At 40.4% G+C, this 26760-nt stretch overlaps 1 protein-coding gene across 1 annotated transcript in view; it reads right to left on the bottom strand.

The window, feature by feature from the left end:
- Positions 1–26760, bottom strand: part of UTRN (utrophin) — a 640548-nt gene that overhangs the window by 387201 nt on the left and 226587 nt on the right. The window contains exons 41-49 of the mRNA XM_060240558.1: positions 23457–23642; positions 21070–21242; positions 14726–14876; positions 12851–13026; positions 11808–11943; positions 10071–10220; positions 5690–5774; positions 4157–4365; positions 401–518 (exon numbers count right to left, since the gene is read on the bottom strand). Of these exons, the coding sequence (XP_060096541.1) occupies positions 401–518; positions 4157–4365; positions 5690–5774; positions 10071–10220; positions 11808–11943; positions 12851–13026; positions 14726–14876; positions 21070–21242; positions 23457–23642 (1384 nt within the window). The remainder of the gene's footprint in view (positions 1–400; positions 519–4156; positions 4366–5689; positions 5775–10070; positions 10221–11807; positions 11944–12850; positions 13027–14725; positions 14877–21069; positions 21243–23456; positions 23643–26760) is intronic.

The raw sequence follows: 26760 nt of genomic DNA, 5'->3' as shown, positions 1-26760 counted from the left end.
GGCCAGGTAGTGTATTGCATATGTGATATTTGAGATGATATTGTATGAAGAGTGTTTATGGTTTTCTAGCTATAAACTGCCCCTCAGCAAGAGAAGGGGCTGTCTGCTAACACAAACATCTAAAAAGCTAGCCAACAGGCACAATTTGAAAGTATTTTTGTTATTCAGCCTAATAGATTCCATCCATCAAAAGTTTCAATATCACACTGTGTTTTCCTCAGATTTATCAAGGTCCATTTATGATTTATCAGACTTGTCCAGGTTTCAAGGACCACACAAGATCTGGTCCCTGACTATCCAGTGACTGTTGAAAACACAAATTTGTTACTCTCCCCCTCATACATATTTCAGAATTACTTTAATCCCCTTCTCCCCATACTTCTCCCAAAAAGAAACATACATTTTTCTGTGATTGCTGTCCTAATATCAGAACTTGAGGTTTTGTTTTTCAAATTCTGAGCCAAGGTAAAAACGGAATCCAGCTGTGGATAGCGCAGTTCTAAATCTTCATTTGTTATCTGTTAAAAAATTGAAAATATAAATATTTGTTTTTGAAGAATATAGAACTATAACATATTTACCTTTTCCTTCCTCCAAACAGCTTGAAGAATAAGACATATTCTCCTTCCTTCTTTTCAGCTTCTGTGAGATAGGCCAGGCTGAAAAAGTATCACTGGCCTGGTCATCCAGCCATTTTCATGAAGAGTGGGGGGATCTGAACATGGATCTTTCCATGCCTAGTTCCTGGGACATGAACCATTAAAATATGGGCTCAGACAGATTGAGTTTTGTTTTGTTTTTTGGGGGGGTGTTCATTTTAACTTTCCAGTTCAATTCCATTTTATACCTTAACTTTAAAAAGTGGTTTGGTAAATGGTTCAGATACTTGGGATCATCTTAGATTGCAGTTTGATTGCAATCAAGCTTAGAATGCATGAAAAAGATCACACTGTCCAGCCCACCAGCTATGATTACCCTCACAAGCCCTGCTCTCTATGCCCTCACCTCTGAAGTTGCAGCTGGCAAAAGGGACAGGGCTTTTTCATCAGGGACAGTTGAGTTGCCAGTCTCCAGGTGGGGACTGGAATTATCCAGAATTATGATTTATTACCAGATCACAGAGATCAATTCTCCTGGAGAAAATGGCAGCTTCAGAGGGCTGAATCTGTGGCAACACATCCTTGATGAACTCCCTCCCTTCTGCAAACTGCACCCTCCTCAGGCTCTGCTTACAAATTTCCATAAGTTTTTCTACCCAAAGTCCAACCCTGTACCTCACCTATGGAATGCCATTCCCCTTGAGGCTCACCCTGCAACTGTTCTACAAGGCCAAAAGGTTTTGTTTTGTTTTACTCATATTTTTAATTAAGGGTCTGATCATTTTCAAATTTCTGGAGCATGTGTGTGTGTGTATACATACACAAACAGATTGTTTTCACTATATTCCATATATATAAACAAAGTCTTCTTTCCTTTTAAAATATGGAATCCTTACCCGCAAGGGACCCAACCCCCTTTGGGTTGTTTTTTCTTTCAAGAAGTCCCACCAGTTGGGCAAAACTTTACCCTGTTTGGTAGAATGGCACCAAGGGGTGACTACAGTGCCAAGAAAACACAACAAGCTTTTAGATTCAGTTCAAGAATCTTCCTCACTGAGCAGGAAAAGCCAAATGGATAATTTAACACCAGGAAGACTGCTAGTTCAGATCCTGTTTGCAGACTCTCCTGCTTCTCCACTTTTCATATAACTCACTAGAGGGGTTTTTTGTAGAAAAGGCCCAGCAGGAACTCATTTGCATATTAGGCCACACTCCCTGACATCACTATTGTTTCACACAGGGCTTTTTGTAGAAAAAGTCCAGCAGGAACTTATTTGCATATCAGGCCCTGACACCAAGCCAGCCCGAACTTTGTCCCTGTGTATTCCTGCTAAAAAAAAAAAAACCCTGTAGCTCACTGAAAAACACAGCCCTTGAAATACACTTGGCACTTACTTTACTCTCTGTTAAGCAACAGGCCCAAGTGTTTGTGTTTTTAGCCAGGCTTTTAAGAAACTAAAGTGTTCCACTTATCATTATTTTATGTCTAGCCTGAAAACAGTTGCATTATTGTGTTTTTTAGGCTGGTCTATTCTATGTATTTTTATTGGCTATTTGTATTGGTATATTTAATTTATTTTGTTTTATAGATATTGGTATGATTTGTTTCTATTGGGTTTTTTGCTGGTTTCTTAGCTCTAGTTTATTAGTATAGTTTTTAGCAGGTCTGGAGAGCTGGCATACAAATCTTCTAAATCAGTGGTTCCCAACCTTTTTGGCACCAGGGACCAGTTTCATGGAAGACAATTTTTCCACGGATCGGTGTGGGGGGGGGGGGTACTGGGGTTTTTGCAACACCAGGCTGACCCCTCACCCATGCCCCATCCCTGTCCCCCCATGGGGATCTTTAAATGGGGGGGTAGGCAAAGGTAGCTGCCATTCTGCTTCTACTGCCCGCCTGGGACCTGGGCGGATCAAAGAGGTGATGTTTTGGAGCGAGGCCACCCTGCCTCTTTCATCTGCCTGGATCCTGGGCAAGGGAAAGGGGTAGTGCAGCGCCTCTGCCTCGTCCCGCAGCCCAGTTACTAATAGGCCACGGACCAGTACTGGTCTGTGGCCCAGGGGTTGAGGACCCCTGTTCTAAATAAATTAATAGTACAGTTTTTTTTCAAATATAGGTGGAACAAAGCTCTAACTACCCCACAAAATAATCTCCAGAGCATCTGACTATTCATCATATATTTTGAAGAAGTTACTGATTTAAAACATTTCAATATAGCTTTTCCACCCAATTCAGAGTTCCCAAATTACCACTTTTTATATTTGAGGGTATATTCTCTAAATTTTCTAATCTCAATACACATTACACCACACTAATTATTGATCTGTTTTAATATCAAGAGAATAATCGCTTAATCAATTCTATTATAAAGCTACTTTTAAAACACTGGTGTATTTTATTATTTCTGCACATACAGTAATAACCAAAATCACCCTAAATTCATCCATCCATTACATTAATCCTCATGAACCTGTTATTTTCAGAGTATCTTCTCATGGCTTTCCCATCATTTACTTGGACAATATGAACACATGCAGGAATGAATCACAGTGAAATTCATATTGATGTATTAGGCTACAGTCTGCAAACCTGCATGCTTTATATATTTCACTAGGATAGTCACCTAATCTCTGTTTCAAAGAACGTTTTTCTTCTGCCTGCCCCCATTCCACTACATCCTATAAACTAGCACTCTTATAATTCCAAACACTTGTAATACTTCCATTTCTATAGAACTTATTCTACTGAAACATAATTTTCATATTACAAGACTTCTTTCACCTAGAAAGTGACTGAAACAGAAATTGCCATAATGAAAAAGTGTTCTATTAGAAATAGAAGTTATATGTCCAGAGACAGACAGCTTAAAAGATTATTGGAATTACTATTGTAACATTGCACTACAAATATTACTGCAGTGGTACACTGGGAAATTAAGTTGACTGTATTGTGCTATATTTTAAAGCCTTTCCTAAAGCTATTAGTTACTAGTTTTCTCCACTTTTTCTGCATTGCTAGTATCAAAGAAATTGTCCACATAAATGTGTAACTACTTTCCCATTCGTTTAAACTACCACAATTTTAAATGCCAACACAAATATCCATATACCTCTTTAAACTAAATCACAGGATACTTATGGCTGGATTGCAATGATTAACAGCTACTGGGCAAGGCAATTAACCTACATTAAATGAATTTCATTATTTTAACTTGAATGCACTGAAACTATTTTGTAGATAATGATCATTGTTCAGAAAGGTGAACCCGAACGGAATACCATATGCTAAGTTACAGCAGTAAACATGCATAAATAAAAAGCATGACTAGGAGTTATTTTAAAGTTGGTTTTAAAACAAGGCAACCCTGAGGCTATATAGGGCAGAACAATTTCAGAAACATAGTATCCAAAATCAGGTTCTCTTCAGAAACTACATGTTTCAACTTACAATGAATACTATTACTAACTACAAGAGGATCTCTTTCCACCAACAGAAAGCAAGGACAGCACAAGACATTACTGAGAATTCAAAACAGATGTATTATGACAACACATACTTTCATTCGTGCAATGGTTCGATTGATTTCTTCAGCATTTCCCACAGTAACTATGTTGGACTTCAACATCTGGTCAATCAATGCCAGCCAGTCAGCCAGTTCTGTTGTAGTTTTATCCAGATCAGCAGGTGCAGAAGTTTCCTGCTGTGTCTGAGCAGCACTTTCATAGGCAGAGGATACTAGCACCATTTTTGGGAGAAGAGAGTAACCTAAATCAACACAACATAATTTGCCCAGTTCAGAACTTTTTTTCCAATGAAAAGGGAAGGATTTTTTCATAAGTTTAAGAATCCACTCTGCATCTTCCTTTATCCTCACCTCGATGGCTAAATAGTCTAAAGGCTTTAGTTCTAAATGTGTTAAATGGCTGCTTCTTACAGTTAGCAACACATCATTTGGCCTATTCCCCTGCAGGTCCAGAATGGTTGAGGGAAGACTGTCACCACCTAGAATGATACATTTATCTTGCCAAGCTCATTGAGGCATTGGAAATTCACTGCCTGATATCCATTACCCAAGAAGCTTAGAAACATTTAAATACTGAGTGGGCAAAAACGACACACCATTAAGCTATTACAGAGTCTCAGCCTGCAGCTGCTCCTAGTTTACTAGCCTACTGAGGAACGAAAGAATTCAAAAATCAGTTGGTGGGCAGAATACCACTGAAACATGAACAAGCATCAGCTGCTGATTCCTTGAATTATACAAGTGGAACAGTAATGTAAAACTTCTAAAGGATAACATAAGAGCTTTTTGTTCATTATGAAGACTTCAGTATCTTTCTTTTATTAAGTACAAACCATCGCAAGCCCGATTTCTTTAAATATTTAATTTTACTCTGTTCTCCTTTGCACAGACAGGGTAGCCACTTGTGCCAACCTGATAAACAAGGGGCAGAGGCTGGCTGCAGCTGGCACACAACTACTACTACTACTCCTCCTGGGGGCACATGGTATTGGCAGAGCCTCAGGAAAGGGAGAGACAGGCAGACACTAGCCCAGACTGGTTGCAGCTCTAATAAATTATCCACTGGGGGGGGGGGGACAGGGAGAGGCAGGACAGAAGATAATGCCCAAGAAGGACTCCAGCACATGGGGGGGGGATGTCCTTAAACATTAAAATCCATTTGGAAAACAGCAGTGGGGAAATGGAAAAGCTGCCCCCCCCAATAAATCACATTAAAAAGTCTCCCCACCACCACCATACAGCATGAAAGACACAAAGTGGGAGGGGGATAAAGAAACATTCATGGGGGGGGGTGGCATCCTCCCTGCATCCATCTGTCCTGGGGAAGCCTTTTCATTAGCAGAAATCATCGGTGTCTTCCTTGTCGTCCTTCAGGCCCTTCTTTAAATACATCTGGACGCATAGACTTAATTACTCAGTATCATGTTCTTCTAACAGAAATAGCACCTTATGTGTTTTTCCTCTTCATGATCAAAGCAACTTTATAATAGTTTTTTTTTCTTTTGACAAAGTGGCAAAAATATTTAGCATCTCTCCCAGAGAAACAAATTTCTGTTCACAGCTTACCAGGAGTCTTTGTCTGTGGCACAAGATAAGGCTTATGTACATATGCCTGCAGTTCTCTCACTCTGTTGGGTGCTTCTCTGATCACCTAAGTGAAAAATAAATTAAAAACACTTTCAAGCTAAGAACAAAGGATAATATCATTATGGATTCAAATCTAAATACACTATTACTATATAGACAGCTGAGAATGGAACTCCCTTTTCAGATTATCATATTTATCCTCTCAGCAAGAAGCCTAGAGATGAAAGGACAGCATCTGGTTCCAGAATGGATCTGGGCTTTATTTGCATGAATGGAATTTGCCCATCTGAGTCTGTACATGAATCATCTGCCTATCTTCAGAGTGCAAAGAAAAGTCTGCTTACACAAGGCAAACAATGTCCCCAAAGGTGTCCAGGACACAGATGGGCAACAACAAATACACAACATGGTATATTATGTGAAGTACATGCTCTCCTGACAGTTGTGTTATTAAGACTGAAGCCCTGTGGAGACTAATCATATCAACAATGGACAGTGTGTGTCTTAGAAGGAAGGTGAAGAACTCCAGGATTTATGGTGGTGTTCTCATCAATCTATCCTATAAGTAATAATAAACTACAGAGAAAGAAAAGAAAACTCCAGATGAAATAAATGGTGATGGAGTGAGTGGTCAAGAGAGGTTTGGTTTCTGGGACCATGTCCAAAGCTTTTTATATGAAGGACTACAAGAGAGAGATGGGCTGCACCTCATGAGGGCAGGGAAGAATTTGTTTGGCGGGAAAACTGTGGGCTAGATGATTGTACCATCTGTAGATCTAAAGCTGGTCAGAAAACCATGCTGAAAAAGTGTGACGTGAGCCAAGTAGTACCCAATAGATAGAATGAATACGTATCATATTTGCAAAAGAGATAAAAACAGAGAGCAATAGCTAGCACCTTAAAAGACAGAAATAAAACTCAAAATCACTTTGACAGACAAGAACACTAGACTGAAATTTATAAAATAAAACTTAACAGAAAAAAATGTGAAATTTTGTGTTCAGGAACAAATAAAAAGTATAAATACATAGTAATAATGCATGAGAAAATTATCTAGGATTGTGATTGGTCACAAGGTGAACATGAGTCAGCAGCGTGATGAGACAAAAAGGCTAATAAGATTTTATGCTGAATTAACCAACCCATCATTTACAGGTCATAAGAATATTTCATTCCATGATACAGACCTCATCTGGAACACAGTGTGCAGATATGAATGTTAAGGTTGTCAACACACTGAAACAGGTTGAGAGAATGGCAAAAAAGTGACTGGGAGTTGGAAAACAAATTCTACAGCGAAAGGCAGAAGAAATTGTGTATATTTAAACTGAAGAAGAGAAGAATGAGGGAAGACATTTTTTGTTGTTGTTCAGTCACACAGTCAAGTCCGACTCTTTGCGACCCCACGGACCTAGTCACGCCAGGCCCTTCTGTCTTCCACCATCCTCTGAAGTCTGCTCAAATCCGTATTAGTTACATCAGTAATGCTATCCAACCATCTCATCATTTGCCATCCCCTTCTTCTTTTGCCTTCTGTCTTTCCCAGCATCAGGATCTTCTCCAGGGAGTGCTCCCTTCTCATTTGGTGGCTTCAGCTTCAGCATCTGACCTTCTAGGGAACAGTCAGGGTTGATTTTCCTTAGGACTGACTGATTTGATCTTCTTGCAGTCCAAAGACTCTCAAGAGTCTTCTCCAGCACCACATCTCAAAAGCATCTATTCTTTCTTCGTTCAGCCTTCCTTATGGTCCAGCTCTCACAGCCATACATTGCTACTGGGAACACCATCGCTTTGACTATACAGACTTTTGTTGGCAGGGTGATGTCTCTACTTGCTATTATACTGCCTAAGTTTGCCATAGCTGTCCTCCCAAGGCGCAAACGTCTTTTAATTTCATGGCTACAGTCACCATCTTCAGTGATCCTGGATCCCAGAAATGTGAAGTCTGTCATAACTTCCATGTCTTCCCCTTCTATTCGCTGAGGAGTGATGGGGCCGGATGCCATGATCTTAAGTTTTTTTGGTGTTGAGTTTCAAGCCTACTTTTGTGCTCTCCTCTTTTACCCTCAACAAGAGGTTCTTTAGGTCCTCTTCACTTTCTGCCATTAGAGTGGTATCATCTGCATGAGGTTGTTCATGTTTTTCCCGGCAATCTTAATTCTGGTTTATGCTTCATCCAGGCCAGCATTCCACACAATGTACTCTGCATATAAATTCAATAAGCAGGGTGAGAATATATATCCTTGTCAAACTCCTTTTCCTATTCTAAACCAATCAGTTGTTCCATATCCCGTTCTGACAGTTGCTTCTTGACCTTAATACATGTGAGGTGGGCTGGTACTCCCATCTCTTTAAGAACTTGCCACAGTTTGTTGTGATCCACATAATCAAAGGCTTTAGTGCAGTCAATGAAGCAGAAATAGATGTGCTTTCTCCATAATCCAGCGAATGTTGGCGATTTGATCTCTAGTTCCTCTACCTCTCTGAAACCCAGATTGAACTTCTGGTAGTTCCCAATCTACATACTGCTGAAGCCTAGCTTGTAGGATCTTTAACATGACCTTGCTGGCATGGGAAATGAGTGCGATAGTTTGAACATTCTGTGGCATTACCCTTCTTTGGGACTGGAATATAAACTGACCATTTCCAATCCTATGGCCACTACTGCATTTTCCAAATTTGCTGACATATTGTGTGCATCGCTTTAACAGCATACTCTTTTAGGACTCTGAATAGCTCAACTGGGATACCGTCATCTCCACTCGTTTTGCTGTTAGTTAATGCTTTCAAAGGCCCATTTGGCTTCACACTCCAGGATGTCTAGCTCAAGATCAGCAATATCACTGTCATGGTTGTCAAGGACATTGAGATCCTTCTTGCGTAATTCTTCTGGGTATTCTTGCCAACTCTTCCTAATCTCTTCTGCTTCTGTTAGGTCCCTACCATTTTTGTCCTTTATCATGGCCATCTTTAGATGAAACGTTCCCTTGATTTCTCCAATTTTCTTGAAGAGATCTCTTGTCCTTCCCATTCTATTACTTTTCTCTATTGCTTTGCATTGTTCCTTCAGGAAGGCCTCCTTATCTCTCCATGTTGTTCTCTGAAAATCTGCATTCAGTTGGGTGAATCTTTCCTTTTCACCTTTGTGCTCTTCAAATACGCAAAGAGAGAAAAGACTTGTTTTCTGCTGTTTCACAAGGAAAGACTACCTCTAATAGGCTTCAGTTACAAGAAGATACTTTAGTTGAATACTAATATAAATTTTCTAACAGAAATAATAGCTTGACAAATGAACCAATGAGAGGGGCTCTAACTTGCTGGAGATCTTCAAACAGAGGCTACTGAACATGGTAGGCCAATTTAACCCTTCCATAAATCTTATAAAACTAGGATAAATACAATTTTGACATAGGACTAAAAAGTAATACATTATAAAGAAATACAGATGGAGCCATTACTGGGTGGCAAAAGGAAAGGAGATAGGAAAAATGCAGTCACTCTAGTTATTGTGAGCACAGTGGCGTGAGATGATGTGAGACACAGAGCCTCCAATCCAAATTTCTTCTCAGCTACAAGCTCACTGGGTGGTCTTCTGCCTCAGTACTGTCTTACTCCAATCACAATATTGGGATAATAATGAATCACAGTGCAAAGCTAGTGTAAGAATGACTGGCATTGTGTTTATGAAAGGCTTTAACACTTAGGAAAAGTGCTGTGTTAACAATATGTACCTAAATGAGGGATACAATTATAAGATAATACATGAGACTGTGTGCACACTACCTCCAGAATATTTTGATATGTGCTTGAAAATGATACTTATTACACAAACTTGGTAACCACTTCTCTGCTCTTATTAAGCTCACGATCAGTTTTAAAAGACACGTTTCACAAATGGTATTCATCCCTGCTATACTAGATTTCAGTTATTTTCTAGAGGGCCCAGTGAGGGGTTTCATATTATTAATGCAGTAGCAATACTGAAGTTAAGCAAGGGAGGAGATTATCAGAACCTGGATGAAACAGAATTGAGTGTTTGATGATGACTACTCTTAGCTTTCTAATATAAGCATACTAACCATTTAGGAGTTTACTTCAAACTGGAAAAATGATTTAAAACTCATTTTTAGGATATGTGTTATTGATACTCTGCATGTAGCAGAAAACAAAAGGAAGTGATTGCTCAAGACTCTAAGAATAGAAAAGTTTCAATCAGAATCTTATTTTGATACTAACAGATCCTGCTAATCCCTCCCCACTCCCAGCTAAGCAGTCGTATGTACCTTGCAAGATCCAGTCAATATGAATACATAGAATGCTTGCTCTTGCTGATTACAAAAATATTAACTAGAATATATACCTTATTCCACTTAGCAGTCAGAGTCTTCAGTCTATCAGAAATACGCTCTTTTTCTTGAGGACTAATGTTTTTATTTAAAAGGAGCTCTTGTTCATTTCTATTTAGCCACTGAAGCTTTTCGCCTTCTTTGTCCATCTCTTCAATCAAACTCTACAAAAGTTAAGAAGGTTCTTAAGGTCCAAAGGTAGCTAACTGTTTTTTTTAAATTTATATTGAATGTATGCTGAGACTCCACAGAAGCAAAACATGTCACAGAAAAAAGTACTGATCCATAATTTATATCAGAAGCTCATTTGTTTAAAACAAAACTCTAGTTTATACAGAATATAAAATTATGACAATTATGCAGTAACTAGGAATAAGGCCTGTTGTGAAAAAAATACAATGAGCTCTAGAAAGAGGCTCTGGGCAAGTGCCCCCTGACCCTTGCTGTCTTTCCACCCACCCAAGTGAAGGCATTCATTCCCCCCACACTTCAAAGGGAGCTGATCTCTGCCATCTGGAGAGCAGTTGTCATTTTGAGTGATCTGCAACCCTCACCTGGAGATTGGCAACAGTGGTTTCCAGGAGGAAATGGCTGATTTGGAGTGTGGAGTCTATGGCATTGTACCCTTCTGAGGTCCCACCCCTCCTCAAACTCTACCCTCTCTGGGGTGCACCCCTCAAATCTCCAGGAATTTCCCAACCTGAAGCTGGCAACTGCTGAGTCACATTGGCTGTCATAGTGGGGTTGCTGCTAAACAGAAGCAAGCAGCCAGACCTAGTTAAGTCATGCCAGAGTCAGGTGGCATCAAGTCATCCAAAGGAAGCTGTCAAGCCTAGGGTAGCCAAGCTCCAGGTGGAGCCGAAAAGATCTCCTGGAATCACAACTGAGTGACAGGAAGGAGGAGGCTGCCATGGCCTCTGAGGAAATGCTTTGTGAGGCTGCAGTAGAGCGGCAGCCCTTTCTGACATCAGTTGATGAAGAAGACACAGAGAAGCATTGAAGATGTATCTGTAAGATGAAGTAAAACTGTTTTGGAGGTTTGTTCAGTGTTCCTGGACCTGCAGTAGACAGGGGACAAGGGAGTCAGACAATGGGAACCCAGAGGTACTAATTGACACATGATGGCCAATGGTTTGTTGAATACACCCTTCAGCCAATGGGAACACTCCATTTGGCCACCACCATAGGATAATTATTATCTCTGATGCCTGAAAAAATTATCAGAAACTGTAAGAATTGCTAAATGTATCATCCTAATTATGTTAAACAACAAGCAGAATGAACTTATAGAATTCATATAGATAACAAAATTCAGCTAGATTGATGCAAAAGTCTGATATTGCCACAGTTACATGTATGTTTGACAAAAGTTGTTTTTTTAAGAATATTTTGTCCTATCACAGGACAAACACTAACAAAACACATTACTCTGTCACTAGATAAGAATCTGACTTACTTCTCTAATTGGTTTTAGATAGAATGACCAGAAGTTAATAAAGAATTAAACTGATCACCACAGTTTACTATGAAGTAGCAGTTTGAGCATCAAAAGGTCCTCCCAGCCTTTAATATCAGACAGCAAAACTAATAGAATGTAAATCACACTTAGCTTTGTGTTCAGTGGCAATCACTAACTGCTATCCAGTAGTACACTGCAGTCTCTGAATTCAACACTTGACATGACCCAGTAAAAAGTAACAATGAGCTATCAATGCAAACGTGAAACAAAGCTTTTTAGAAATTAAACTTGCCATTAATTGCAGCAGCTTTTCCTCATGGCTAACTGTAGATTTCTCATCTTGAGTATTTTCAATATTTTCTACCCAGCAACTAAGCTCTTCTAGTTTTCTTGTATAGTCGATCACTTGTTGATTATCTCCTATCAGTCTGAATGACAAACCCCAAAATGGAAAAAAGAACAAAACCACCACTAGTGAAACAAGTGTGAAAGCAGCAGAATATACATCACCTAAAACTCACTAATATACATCTATATATACATATACTATGTATACACATATAAACTGTATACTAGACTATTAAGAGCAGTTCAGGTATACAAAAAGGGGGAAACCACTTAACATTGCATATTCTTTACCTCATCCTCAAAGTGGGGGGGAAAACTGCCTAAAAATTCCTAGCAGTCCTTCTGGATTATACGGATTCCAGCAGTATTCCTTTTTCACATGTAGACATTCAGAGAATGTGTGCACAGTTCACCTCACCTTTTCAGCTTCAGTATATTTCCAAGCAGTATTTTCTAATGGTTTTGATATAGACAATGAACAGCCAACAGAGGGGGGAAAGGACTCACATCCATAAAACTAGCTTTCCATTTTATTTTTATGGGAGGAAATCACGTTTTAAAACAAAAGGATACATACAATTCAAATCCAGCCAGACATTTATCTGGAGCATATAGCCTCCCTCCAAAAGTGCACTGAAAGCATCTTCCAAAAAAAACAAAACAAAAAAACCTAAATCACTTAGGACAGTGTACACAACTTACTTATCAAAGATGGAAGGCAATTCTAAACCATCAGCACACATGGTACATATATATAAATGAACAAACACATTATTAAAGCTAAAGAAAAATATGGAACAAGTATCTGTGTTTGTTATAAAAAACAAGTCAGAACTACTAATTGCACAAAAGTAGTCCTGGGAAACATTATAGAATCAGAGCATGAAAGTGTCGGAAATTCAGACTAATTGAAATGTGCAACACTATTTGGAGCCTCTAAAAAAACAATGCTTCTGAGATTCCCAAAATCCTGATTGACTGAATTACCTCTGCTGTCTTTTCATGACCTCAGCAGTGACTACTTCCCAACGTTTTCTTAATCCTGATAGCTTCTCTTTCAGGAAGCTTCCGTCTGAAGTGGAAAGTTTCTGTATGATTCCTTCTCCTGTTCTGTTTAATGTCAAAAAGCTGGTCTGATGGCTGCTGACTCCCTCTTCAAGTTCCTGTCACAAATAGGAAAACCAAACTGAATTTTATTTCCTACTCTTGAGGCTGATATGTAAGCTTGAAACATTGATTGGGCATAGGAAGGAAGGAAGGAAGGAAGGAAGGAAGGAAGGAAGGAAGGAAGGAAGGAAGGATCATTTGTTTAAATGAATTAACTGAGCTCTCTTTATTAAGAGCAATCTAATATATTCATAAATATTAACCTACTGACCGATGAAGGCTGAGAAACAGACAAATTAACTCAAGCCAATCTGAAATCTGAAACATAGCTAGTGTCAGAAAATAGATATTAAACATACATAAAAATGAATGTTATGTATATTAAATGTATATTTAAAACATAATGTATATTAAATGTATATTAAATGTATACATTAAAATATATTAAATGTTACCTACATGTTTTATTTTGCATATGTACTGGTTTGTCTCCGAATCAGTGCCTCCCCATTCTTTGCAGCCTTACAAAAATTCATTTACCATAAATAATCAGCCCAGAGGGATAACTGGATGAGCTGTACACATAGGATTTTTTTTTGTTTTGGATTATGTAGGCAGAATTTTAAATATAAACAGAAAACTGCATTTGAGGTTGCTAGCTTCACCAGAAATAGTTTTAGTTTTCCATACAGGTATTACAGACATTAAAAGAATTTGTCTTAGAGGCTACTTCATCTAGATGTCCTGTTACACTTCACACGTTATAATCACACAGTCTTGAATGTACTCTGCTTTGTCCCTTTTGTTAAGACTAAGATCTGTTTACTAGACCCCTTCTCCTCTGGCAAGACTGTTACTCTCTTCTCATTAAGAGCAACAACTGTCTTTTGGCGCGTTTAGAACCTTTCAAGGCCACCTCTAAACTTTTTGTGAAATCCTTCTCTTCCAGATGAATAATCTTTGTACACTGGACCTTAAACTTAGAACTGGAGAACTACAATTCCCTCTCAAGATGTGTGTTTGCTTTTCACACAGAGACTGTTTAACTTTTTGGGAACAGTCCCTGACCAGGGCCTCTTCTAGGTTCAAAGTCACACCACTCTGGCTCTGACCCAGACTCTGCTTTAGGAATAGGCTCCGCTCACATTAGAGAGACTCTCAAAAGCAACCACTCTCTGATCCATACACTCTCCAACTACTTCAATTCTCTCTCTCCAGCTGCTTCAACCAACTCCGTAACTGTCCCCTCTTGACAGTTAGCAGAAGTTCCCTCAATCAGAGTGAGTTCTATATTAGCTGTCACTCCTATGCCTGCATAAACCTGCTGTCCATCACATATGTGCTTAAATTTTTATAGATGTAAGGTGCAATCCAGCCCAAATCAAGACTTGGGCAAGGTTATATCTTCATATCTAGATGAGATTAAAACATTCAGAGGGAATATTAACATTGTGAAAACAATGCAGACATGCAATAAAAATCCAGATAACTGAAGTTTCATTCAGTATCTTAAAACCACCTGCATAACTTCTGGATACAGCGTAACATTGTCTTCTAAAGTATCTTATATTTATAGAAGGAAATGGCATTTCCTTTCATTTAGTTGATTAAATGAAAAGATAACTATTAACATTAACATTATTATTCACACTTTTTAAAGAAAAAAGTGTTTGCTCAGTCTATTTCAGATCCCATACTTTTGAGCCCAAACTATGGAATTCAAAATAGACTAACATATGCCTGGTTTGTACATACCTGCTGGTGTATTCTTGCCATTTCTATGTTCATGCTAACATCTGGAGTTTGCACCACAGTCAACAGCCCTTCAGCTTCTGCTAACCACTGTGAGAGATCATTGAGATCACAATGGAACTGTCTCCACTCTTCCACAGACTTATCAAAGGAACTGCACGAAACAAGACCAGGAGAGCAAATACAATATTATTTCCTATGTGCATTTTGTGCATCACTGAAATAAACACCTACTATATGTCACATCTACTGTTTTTATAGAACACTTTGTCTTATAAGGACAAATGAAGTAAACATATTTCTATTAACCTAAGATAATAAAATATAAAATTTCCATTTTTAATCGCAAGGAAATAAATATCAATCCAGTGTATTAGATTCAACTTTTAAAAACTCTACTGACACATGAAAATGTAAAATAAAAACACCATTGGGTTTTAAAAGATAAGGAAAACAGTAAAAAAATTTAAACACTGGAGTTCAACTATTCAATCAACATACATCTACATCTATAGTAATTTTTTTTCAGGCCCAAGCTCAGTTAAGCAACCTTCATAACAGAGGGGCAATCTTCCCAGTCCTAGCCTAATGCTCTACTGATCACACCACACTGCTTCCACAGAGCTACTCTTGCCTTCTTACTCCTTAAAAAGAAAACTAGCAGACATGCATAACAAACTACAGTTGCTGCTTGCTTCCTTTACTACCTCTAAGTAGACTCTATGAATGTTATCCTGAGCTCCCTTGGATTACCTGGCTGTTGGCAAACCACCACAATATATCCAAGCCAAAGTAAATAGGCATGAAAATGACAGGAAAGACTAGGACATTCTGCCCTTTCCGCTCAGACATTTCACTGGATTCTTTAATATATTTGTCCCACTGCCCTTAAATCTTGCCTGTGAAGAAGATGAAGCTGCCGTGTCCTGCTTGGCAAGTCATCACTAGCAGACAAGAGCACAGCAAGAAGCTAAAGGAAGGAAGGTGGTGTATCTCATGGAAAGTGCCATCAATAGCCCTATGTTTTTACACAGCTAACTTTTTCTGTTATTGTGGCCTATGCCCACATTCATTTGTCCAGAAGGCCTGCCTGCTACTGAATAAATTTAAGATTTAGTTACACAGATATAATAATCACAATGGAAAAGTCAAGTATAAACTATAGTTCAAAATTAGCATCTATCAACAATTCACAATTTGTTGGGCAGCTTAAAACTGTAGTTTAAAAAACGTAATCTAGCATGATGTCAGAATGCAGCCACTAACTCCCATCAGAGAACTCAGCAGACAACACAGAAATGTGTTAACAGGATGGATACAAAATTTCTACTAGCACAAGTACTCCTTACACACTACTCCACCATCATGAGCGTAACGTGCCATCAAGTTGCTGTCAACTTATGCCCATCCCAGTAAGGGGCTTTCAAGGCAAATGAGAAGCACATGTAGTTTGCCATTGCCTTCCTCTCAGAACCTTCCTTGGGAGGGTCTCCCTTCCAAGCACTGACCCTGCTTAGCTTCCAAGATCAGACAAGATTGGGGTGTACTGTACTGCCTTCCCTCAATGCTCTACTATTAGTAGAATGGAAAATTTAGATTCGAACCAATATATTTAAAGATAGAAATTTAAAAACAGGTTGTTTACCTGTAACTGATGATCTTTGAGTGGTCATCTGTGCATTCACACTGATGGTATATAGCGCACCTGCGCCAATCCCGATCGGTACTTCTAAAGCCTAGGAAAGAGGATTTTCATGCCCTTCCCAGTCAGCATGCGTGGCACCTCCCCAACGCATGCCCACTGGGACAGGCACAAGGATCCCACCAGTTCCTTCTGACCTGAACGAGGACCAACAACAGTGGGGAAGGCAGGCGGGTAGTGTGAATGCACAGATGACCACTGTTTATCTTCTTCATGGTCTCACTGATAAGAGATCAGCAAGCAAGTCAGAGACCTACCTGGAGAAGGGTGCTAGAGATACTCAGACACGCACTGCCTGCAAGACTGCTCTGCCCACTGGAGTTCCTTGAGCGCAACAAATATCCAGAGCATAGTGACATATAAAGGTGTGGGGTGTCACCCATGTAGCCACTCTGCAGATGTCCATTAAGGGAACCCCTCTGAGGAAAGCAGTAGAAGCCACTAGTGTCTGAGTGCACTTGGCACAAACACGTCCTGGGAGAGGGCGTTTCGCCAGCAGACAGCACAGCTTTATCATCTCGACAATCCATTTTGACAGATGCTGGGAAGAGATGCCCTGCCCTAGTGTCTTGGTAGCGTAGGACATGAAGAGAGAAGGGGGCTTCCTTGTGCTTTGTGTGGGGTGAAGATAGAAAGATAAGGCCCTGCACACATTCAGAGTGTGAAGACACCTCTCCTCAGTGGTGGCCGGGTTCGGGTGGAAGGTAGGGAGAACAATCTCCACCAATAAGTGGAAGTCTAAGATTACCTTGGGGAGGAAATCCAAGACAGAAAATAGGCAGGCTCCATCTGGAGTGAAGGAGATGTAGGGTGGGTCACAGTGGAGGGCTCTGAGTTCTCCTACTCTCCAAGATGATATAATCACACCAGAAATGCCATCTTCCAGGCCAGTAGGTGAGGGGAGCATGTGGCCATAGGCTCAAAGGGACTGAGAGTTAGGTGGTTGAGCACCAATGGTAAGTCCCAAGGAGTGGCTGTACGTCTGCTTCTGGGAGAAAGGCAAGCAAGACCCTTCAGAAATCTCTTAATGGATGAGTGGGCAAAAATTGAAAACCCTTCTACAAGTTCATGTGATGCTGAGATAGCAGCAATGTACACTCGAAGTGATGAGAAGGTCAGTCCTCTGTCAAGTAGGGAAAGAAGAAAACTGAACACAATCAGTAACAGTGACCCCTTAAGGGAACTATATACAGTGTTGACTAAAGGCATTCCACTTGAGCACATAGGACTTCCTAGTGGAGGGTCATCTGCTATTTAACATAACATGCTATATTCGGTTCTAAATGGTCATCACTTCAGCTGCCACGCTGTAAGAATCAAATGTGGTACGTTGTGGTGGCGAAGGCACCCTCCATGTGCCAACAGAAATTCAGATTCCAGTGGGAAGTGGTGGAATGTTTGGTTGGACAGCTGGAGGGTAGACAGAAACCAAGGTTGCCTTGGCAACCAGGGGGTAATCAGAATTCCGGCAGGTTTCTGTACTCATATTTTGGCTACAACTCTGGTCAAGAGTGGCACGAGGGGGGGAGGAATAGGTGCTTTCCTGTGCCACGGGTAGAGTTGACTGTCTCCCAGTGAAGTTGGGCCATAACCCCCTCTGGAGAAAAACCTCCGTTTCCTGTTGTCTCGGATAGTGAAGACATCGATGTCCAAGTGATCTCACCTCTCAAAGAGGTGTTCATGATATTTCCAGTTGAGTTCCCACTCATGGAAGGAGGAGCTCCCCTGCTCAGAGCATCCACTGTGGTGTTCTGGATACCCGGAAGGTGAGTAGTTACTGGGTGTATGTCCCAGTGGAGGCAGTCGTCCCATATGTGGAGCGCTAGTTGACAGAGGCTGCATGAGACCGTGCCCCCATTTGTTCATATATAATAGAGCATTGCAGTGTTGTCTGTCAGGAAGGACACCACCTGCCCACTGAGAAGGCAGTGGAAGGCACAAAAAGCATACTTGATCACCAGGAGCGTGAGGTAGTTGATATGGCAGTTCAAAAGGTGAGGTTCCCAAGGGGTCCCTATGCAGAGGCTGCCGAGGGGGGGCTCCCCATCCCCAAAGGGAGGCATCCATAGTGACTGTTAGTGAAGAAGCAGGAAGCTGAAACAGCACTCTCCTTGTAAGGTTGTATTCTTACTCCCACCCAGTGAGGGAGTGCAGCACATCCGAGGGTAGAATCAGACATCAAGACTGGAGATATCAAACGGGTTTGAAGATTTACACAAATCACAGCTGCAGTGGCCTCATGTGATGGTGGGCATGGAGGAGCACCACTGCGGTTGCTGCCATGAGGCCTAGCAAGCATTGTATCTGAAGTGCCAAGGCATCGCCCTGGCTGCGAAGGGTAGTGATGAGCACAATCAGAGCTGAGAGGGAGAAATACTCTGCAAAGAGGGGAATCTAGAATGGCTCCAATGAACTGCATTCAGGTAAGATGAGCAATGGATGGCCTCTTTTCTCCAAGGTCGGGGGCAAAAGGTGGTGATAGGGGAAGAATCATCCCAAAGGCACCCACTTATATGTGGTATGCCACAAGGTGCGGTTTTGTCCCCAATGTTATTTAACATCTATATGCACCCCTCCTATATGCCCAGATTGTCAGGAGGTATGGGCTGAGATGTCACCAATATGCAGATGACACCCAGCTCTATCTATTGATGGGTGGCCAGTCCGACTGTACCCCAGAAAACCTAGATCTGGCTCTTCAAGCCTTAGCATCTTGGCTCAGACTGAATCGGCTAAAGTTGAATCCAATGAAGATGGAGGTTCTCTATCTGAGCCGGGGTGGTCCGGGAAGGGAGATCCCTTTGCTGGCTCTTGACAGAGTGCCACTAATACTGGCCCCTAAAGTCAAGAGCTTGAGAGTGCTCCTGGAGTCCTCCCTGGCAACGGAGGCCCAGGTAGCAGCCACTACCAAATTCGCCTTTTTTCACCTCCAGCGGGTACGGCTGCTGGCCCCTTTTCTGGAGTATGATGATTTAGCAATAGTGATCCATGCTACAGTCACTTCGAGAATAGATCACTGTAACGCTCTCTACATGGGGCTACCCTTGACCCTGACTCAGAAACTACAGCTAGTGCAGAACACTTCAGCACGGCTGTTAATGGGGCAAGTGGGGGGGGGGGGAGGGGAAAAACTCACACACTGCTAAGCAAGTGTCTGTTTATATTGCAGGTTGAGAATGAAGAGGAAAGACAAAGGTGAAGAAGTGGTTGAAAAATCAGCAAAAAAGAAGTACTGATGAGAAACGGGAGGAAGAGCCTATCCATGCGGTGGTCAGAAAGAAACTGGCGGGATCCTCATTCCCTTCCCAGTGGGCATGCGCGGGGGAGGCGCCACGCATGCCAACTGAGAAGGGCACGAAAATTCTCTTTTCTAGGCTTTAGAAGTACTGATCAGGATCAGTGCAGGCACACCATATCCCGTCAGCGTGAAGCACAGGGACCATGAAGAAGATGCATTTGTTCACAACTGCTTAGTAGAGCATAATGGAGTCAAATATCCAAAATGTAGATCTAATTAATTTAGACATTATTTAAATTTAATCCGCATCAAAGTCATTATTAATCATGGCAAACATTGCTACTAAAAAAGCAGCTGTACTTGTTTACTATTAGTTTTACAGAAAAAATCAATTCTCCATAATAGAAGAAATGTTGACAAATATGATACACAGGCTGATTTACACTCTCTGAATCATACAAAATAAAAACCTGGAGCAGTGATCCAGTTCATACATAATGGCCAAAATTGATTTCATGCTTACATGTTCCCACCTTCCCTCACCCAAATTCATTATAGTTCAGGTACACCATATTTGGTCTCAATCACGAACTGGAATTCATTTCAAAACTTGCCTTTTAATTCTGATATGGTAGAAATTATAATGTTGGCAAACTACAGTTTTCATTCTGAAGTTGTGTCAAACTATTTGTCCAAACCAGGAAGTGAAGAAAAGAATCAGGGGAGGCAGCACATGACTCAAAACCTATTTATGAGACTTTTAAAATGGTCTGGATGTTGGATATCAGCTAGGCCATAACATTAAAAGTGTTTTCAAACTTCCAAGTCAAAAGGAAAAACAAGCCCAGTCACATTTCCAGTTCCATGCAACTTTTTAAAATACTGATAAAACACAAGAAATAGACAAATCTGATAGTAAGTCAAACTGTGAATTTTTAATTTCACTTTTTAAGCTAGAAAATTGGTTCAGCTGCTTATTTTTATTCAGTAATTGAAAATATCAAAATTTCTGAAAGAATACCAGGGTTTATTATCCATTTAGTCAGATATACAGATTCACAGAGAAAACAAAAGTTGTTTTTCCTAACCTTTACTATAGATTAAGCATTACAAATTAGAGTACTTTGTATTTATTATCAAGTCTTTGAAATATCTATTAGAAGATTATCTACACTATTGTTCCAAGATGTAACTTGCTTTCAATGTTAGGTAAGTAATGTTATAGCTGTTATTAATAAAGCTGGGATGAGCTGTTAAACAACTGAATGCTCAATAGAGAAAAAAACAAATTCACCTCCACCATTCTGGATGTACCTTGATTCTCCTCATAGAAAATACGACAGCAGTTTTTCTTGCTGGAGAGAAGGGACAGAGAGCAGCACAGAATACACAAGTCCTATTACTCACCATTTGCGATCATTATACATCCTGTTAATTCTGTCCCATTCTGCATTCAGTTGGGTAAGTGAATCCCCTATTTGAAGAGCTTCAGATCCAGATGCCTCTAGTATAACATCAGGTTGCTTTTCATGAATAACTGCAATCTGATCCCCGAGTTTGTCCAGCAGGTCTTTTACATTCTGTAAAACAAAACAAAAGACAAGTACTCAGAGGAAAAGGGAGTAATAGCACCCCTTCCAAAATTACTGCAATTTGAGAAATGAAAGCCTTTGTTCAGGATGGCAAAACATAGCAATATCTTAGATACAAAATGCATGCAAGAAATCTGTATTAAGCAAAAATTATACCCAACAAGTTTTGCAATAACTTTCTACCAGGGACAAACAAAATTGTTTCCTTCTGTATTTGTTTGGCTGTGTACTTTCATTCTTTCAAGAAAGGCTTGCCCTAAAGACTGCAGTAGTTCTCCCTTTCTGACAGGCTCCATCCAGACAATTTTTTTAATAAACAAACATTTCAAATCAAAAGACTCTCTTTCTTTCTGACACTAAATGTAGTGTCTGAACAGAGAGACGTTGCTTTGATTTCATCACCCTCTGGAGATGCAACTGCCAGATTCAAGTAAATCTGCAAAGGCAACCACCAGATTCAAGTGCATCCACTAGTATTGCACATCCAGGTTGACTGCAGAAAATTCTACCTAAATAGGACTAGTATGCATGTCATATACATAGTTGCTTTGACATTGCAATCCTGTGAATTAATGACCTCCAAAACATCCTATCATTAACAGCCCTGGTCGCGTCTTGCAACCTGTGGCTTTCTTTATTGAATCAATTCATCTCATATTGGGTCTTCCTCTTTACCTACTGCCTTAAGATGACTTAAACAGTCAGGTAATTCTAGCTCAATATCGTGTCCTCTGGCTGGCAGCTGTGTTCCATAGTTTCAGAGTCTGCCCCCACCCCCCTCCCCAATTCCCCCTGCACTACACAGGATCCATGACTAGGGATAGGCACAGCCCTAAAAATGGTGGTTCTGTTCATTTCAGGGTTTGGGCCGGCCTCCAAACCAAACCCAAAATGGAACTGAGCCAAATGGACCCCACCCAAACTCAACCAGTCGTGGCAGTTCAGTTCCCTGTTTCTCCCGGTCATGGAAAGTCACAGCTGGAAGAAGGGGGGGAGGCAATTGTCCTAGAATGGACTTCTTTTACCCCTTTCTCCTGGAGTGCTCACTGCAGCCAGGAGAAAGGGGGTGGGCATCACCCTTGGAGGGACTCCCTTCCACATTTCTCCTGGCGTGATTTGCCATAACCAGGAGAAAAGGGGGCAGGGATTGCCCTGCAAGAAACTTCCTTCTAAATTTCTACAGGCATGGCTCTCCCCACCCAGGAGAGAGGAGGTGGAGATCACCCCTGGAAGGGACTTTCTTCCACCTTTCTCCCAGCTGCAGATCACCCTGTCCATGCTGCCAGGAGAAAGGGAGACAGGACTGCCTGGAAAGGTGCTTTCCATCTCTATTGGGCAGCCAGGAGAAAAGGTGATGGGATCACCATGGAAGAAGCTTCCCATCTCCCTCTCTTCTGGTCATACAGCCAGGAAAAAAAGGAGATGAGATCACCTGGAAAGATGCTTTCCATCCCTCTCTGTCCTGACCATGTGGCCAGGAGAAAGGGGAATAGGATCCCTTGGGAAGGTGCTTCCAATCTCCCTCACTCTTGGAAACAGTGAGAAAGTGAGAAGGAAGTGAGACAGGATCACCTGGGAAGAGGCTTCCCATCTCCCTCTCTCCTGGACACACAGCCAGGAGGAAAGGAAGTATGATGGCCTATCCCTAGCCATTTAAACCAAACAGCTGAGTGGCAGGGAGCTCCTACCCATCAGCTGTTTCTTGTGAACAGCAGAACACAGGGGTAAACCCCTACATTGTGCTCTTTGTAAAGTGTCACAAAGCACAATTAACTATCCCCAAAATTTCGAAGACATGAATTGCGTTTCATCAGTTTGTGAACCTCAGTTCACGAACTCCAAATTGGCCAAAATATGCTTTGAACTCCAGTTTGTCATCTGGTTCATGCTCATCCCTATCCTTGACTTGGGAGATGCCAGGGATTCAAAATGTAACCTATACCATATGAAGCCTGGGGTGCTTTACTACTGAACACAGCCATTCATAAAGTTAACATAAACACAGTACTATGATACTGTGACCATACTAGGGAAATAAGTATCTAGGAACAACTGATTTCAATCATCAAGACTTCATTGAACCAGTTTTGTAACCAAGGAAAATGTCTTGACCTCACCTGGATTATATGTTATCGAAGTTATAATTACTCAATAAGTACTGTTTTTGTTCTTTAATCTAATATATGTTTCAGTCCCTAATACCTTTAAAGAATCTTCCTGAGTAGAAAAATCTTCATAGATACCATCATGAAGTTCTGGGGCATTAAGCAAGAGCTCAGCATCAGCCACAGCCAGCAAAATTTTGTTTATTTCAACCAGGTATTCTGCAGGGAATGGAAATGTTCTGATTATCGATGAATAAGGTCCTTGAATCCTCTGGGGAGTTACCTGAGGAGGGGAAAAAGGTAACTCAAATTACTTTAATTTAGTTAATTTAGCTTACTCTATTGATTTCTATTTTAAAACAGGACTTTTTATAAAGAAGATGCATTGTTGAGGCTATGGTTAAAGCCTGCTTCACTTTGGAAGCTTGAACATATTACTAAAAAACAAAACCAAGTCTGGAAAGGATGTGTTTTTGTTTGTACATCTGATAGTACCTGAGGTTATGCGAGGGAAACAGAGAAACATTGTCAGTTCTTGTCTCTATGCAGAGAAATAAGTTGGATGTAATGAGAAGAAAGGAAATCGGTGTGTACTGGACAACCATGGGGAGGTCAGTAGTTTCATGGGAACTGCTATTTAGACTTCGTTCCTGAACATAAGGTCTGGAAGATGCCTGTTTTCCTGCATCTGCAAATGCTCTTTTTCCCAACTTCAGAGTGGGAATCTGTATCTTAATAAATATTACAGCCTTTCAGGTCATTAACAGCCCCAAAGCTGTTTTCAAAGTGTACAGCCCACCTTAAACTGCAGAGATGCAGTCCCTTCCTATATCTAGATGAATGGTTAATTGCTGTGTATTTAGAAGATGTTCAAAATAAGTATTTGGCAACAAAGTTAAGCTTAAATTGTGAAAGTCAAAACTGGTTCCAACAAAGCAAACACAATTCACAGGTTCCACTTTAGATGTGACACAAAGAACAACAAAGTATCAGATACAGTAATCTATGTGGGAGATTTCATGATACACCATTTCAGCCTTCTTACAATGGTCCAATCCACAAAACTGTGAATGAGACTTGAGCTGAACTAGTTTACTGGCATGGCATGTTCAATGAAGCAGAATCAGAAAAACGATTTAACACCCCAAGAGCATGTACATACTCCCTGGAGTGGTGGACCAGTTAGCAGAACACACTCTCCAAGCTTTCTTTGGCAGTGTTTTCCATCAAGTCATTCTTACAACCAGTGCTTCAGTGGAACTTTTTAGCTGCTATGGTGATACACTTATTGTATGAGGCCACACAATAACTAAGGTCTGGTCTTGAGTTGAGAATATTCTTCATACAAAACTGTTGCAATTAAAAACAGTAAAGAATGTACTTTTTGTGAAAATAAAGCGAGGAGTTACCAAACAACAAGCAGATACAACATCTCAGTGCAACAAGAGTTTGGGGATACCACATTAATCATCAATGTGCATTTCAAAAACAGTAAATATGTGAAATTGTGACTATACAGGACACCCTACCTATATTCAAAAAAAATTCCCTTGAGATAACTTGTAAAAGGACACAATCCAAAGTGCTACATGTTTGGTTCTCTGGACGCAGAAGAACCATGATTATTTCAAGATGCTTTTCAGATACAATGCAGGGCAGTTTTTTTGTGCAATTGTATACACAATTCATTTTGCTTGCACTGTCCTGGGTAAGAAACATGTGATTACCAAGTTAATAATGATGTAAAGCAATTAGTTTATACTGTTGCCTCATGAGAAAACCTTACATGTCACACTCAAATATTTCACCATAACTTTCAGTCACAACATCTATGAGAACAGAATATTTGGTTATGAATGAGGAATTTTCATATTATTAGGAACTAACAGATGAAACCCTTAACAGGGCAGTATTAATATTAAAAAAAAAATTTAAAAACCAGATTGGGTACTAAAGAAGGATTAGCCTGAAAACATGTCAGTTACTACCATTTATTTATTTATTTATTTATCTATCTTATTTTATTGAATTTATATCCCGCCCTCCCTGCCAAAGCAGGCTCATTTAGGATGCAGGTTCAGTTTTCCATGAATGAATAAAGCAGAAATCTGTATTTGCTTAAACTGAATCTAAACATTGTGTAAAGAAATCAATGAATATATATCCACCAGTTCAGCAGTCAATACCTGAATATAGCTTACCTTTAATGTTTTCCCATTTTATGCTAAATCCTCTCCCCTTAGCAACATTGCTATCTCACAGCAAAAGTAAAGTTAGTAGTTGCAGTTACCTTCCCATGCAGAGTCAGCAAAAAGAATATGTTACAACATGACTCTTCTTTGCAGAAGGGTAAAATTGCTCTGTAGCAGAATTTTGAGGTTTTCCTTTGAGTTTCATATTAACCAGCATATGGTATTGCCACTCTTTTTCCCCTAATTGGATACTGAAAGGATTATATTGTTCTATGTTCAGAGAACCCAGAATTTAGACAAAATCTACATCTTTTAATTTGTTACAATAGTAATTAAATGCCATCAAGTCACAACCGACTCATGGCCATCCATATGCAGTTCTCAAGGCAAGAGATGAGCAGAGGTGGTATGTCATTGCCTTACTCTGAATAGCAATCTGTCTTCTCTGGTGGTCTCCCAAGCAGGTGAAGAGCTTTCTGTTTTGTGGCACCTTTAAGACCAACAAAGTTTAATTCTGGACTCAAGCTCTGCTTCAGTTGTTATTGAGTAAGATAAAAGGGAGAAAGGAGAATCTGCTGAATTTAATTGCACATTTGTTGCTTCTTGTAATTAGAGAATGTTATAAGTTAACAGTGCAGTGCCATTTGCAAGTGAAGACTCATTTAACCAGGCACAGGTATCATTGGCAGTTCCTTGGAAAAGAAATTCTGTAAACACCATCAAGCATTAACTGGTAGATAAACTGAAAGGAGAGAGGCAGAAGCTGGAAAGGCAGTTCTCCACAGTTTGTTTTTCCTGAGAGTCATGCCCACCATCCTCATTGTGAGACTGCAAGAGGACAAAACAATGAAAATGGGATTGCACTTCTTGATGCTACTTAAGTGGTCTTCTGTACGGTCAAACATCCCTCTGACCTTTCCCACCGTCCCCTCTCTTCGTTGGCTGTTTTCTGAGACACAGATGGGAAGGTGGAGCATTCTTTCCTGCCACTAGCACATCATGGGAACTACTAAAGTCCATTAACTGGGCTCATACAGAAATGGCTGTGAAAATTATTGCCTCCAGGCAGAACCAGTATAAATTAACAGCAACCTGGACAACTCTGGTAAGCAACAACAAGCATATAAGCTGGACCAAAGGTATAGTTGGTAACTCTTCATACCAACTATACTTCTATATGATCATGACCCAACAGGGACCACTTGCTCT

This window comes from Heteronotia binoei, chromosome 1 (assembly GCF_032191835.1).
Source record: "Heteronotia binoei isolate CCM8104 ecotype False Entrance Well chromosome 1, APGP_CSIRO_Hbin_v1, whole genome shotgun sequence".
NCBI classification, from domain to species: domain Eukaryota; kingdom Metazoa; phylum Chordata; class Lepidosauria; order Squamata; family Gekkonidae; genus Heteronotia; species Heteronotia binoei.
This window is presented reverse-complemented; position numbering and strand designations above follow the sequence as displayed.